This window comes from Tigriopus californicus, chromosome 5 (genome assembly GCF_007210705.1).
Source record: "Tigriopus californicus strain San Diego chromosome 5, Tcal_SD_v2.1, whole genome shotgun sequence".
Lineage (NCBI taxonomy): Eukaryota > Metazoa > Arthropoda > Copepoda > Harpacticoida > Harpacticidae > Tigriopus > Tigriopus californicus.
In genome coordinates this window covers 15,904,515-15,904,732 of record NC_081444.1, presented here as the reverse complement: position 1 = coordinate 15,904,732, position 218 = coordinate 15,904,515, and the positions used below count along the sequence as shown (strand labels likewise).

Sequence of the window (218 nt, the reverse complement as noted above, 5' to 3'; positions counted from 1 at the left end):
CGCCTTTTGGGGGGGTGAGATATTTTGTGCGCTGCATTCAAATTTTCCCATGTTCAAATATTTAGGTCGGGGAAACCTTCAAAGTCCCGAGTGGTTGGCGATCCGTCACTGTTGATGGCTACGTGGACCCGTCGGGTGGGAACCGTTTCTGTTTGGGCGCTCTCAGTAACGTTCACCGCACCGAGCAGAGCGACCGAGCCCGTCTTCACATCGGGAAA

General features: G+C 54.1%; 1 protein-coding gene across 1 annotated transcript in view; it reads left to right on the top strand.

Moving 5' to 3' along the window:
• Positions 1–218, top strand: part of LOC131881380 (mothers against decapentaplegic homolog 4-like) — a gene marked incomplete in the record, with an annotated part of 5,497 nt that overhangs the window by 3,258 nt on the left and 2,021 nt on the right. The window contains 1 exon segment of the mRNA XM_059228225.1: positions 66–218. Coding sequence (XP_059084208.1) covers positions 66–218 — 153 coding nt within the window.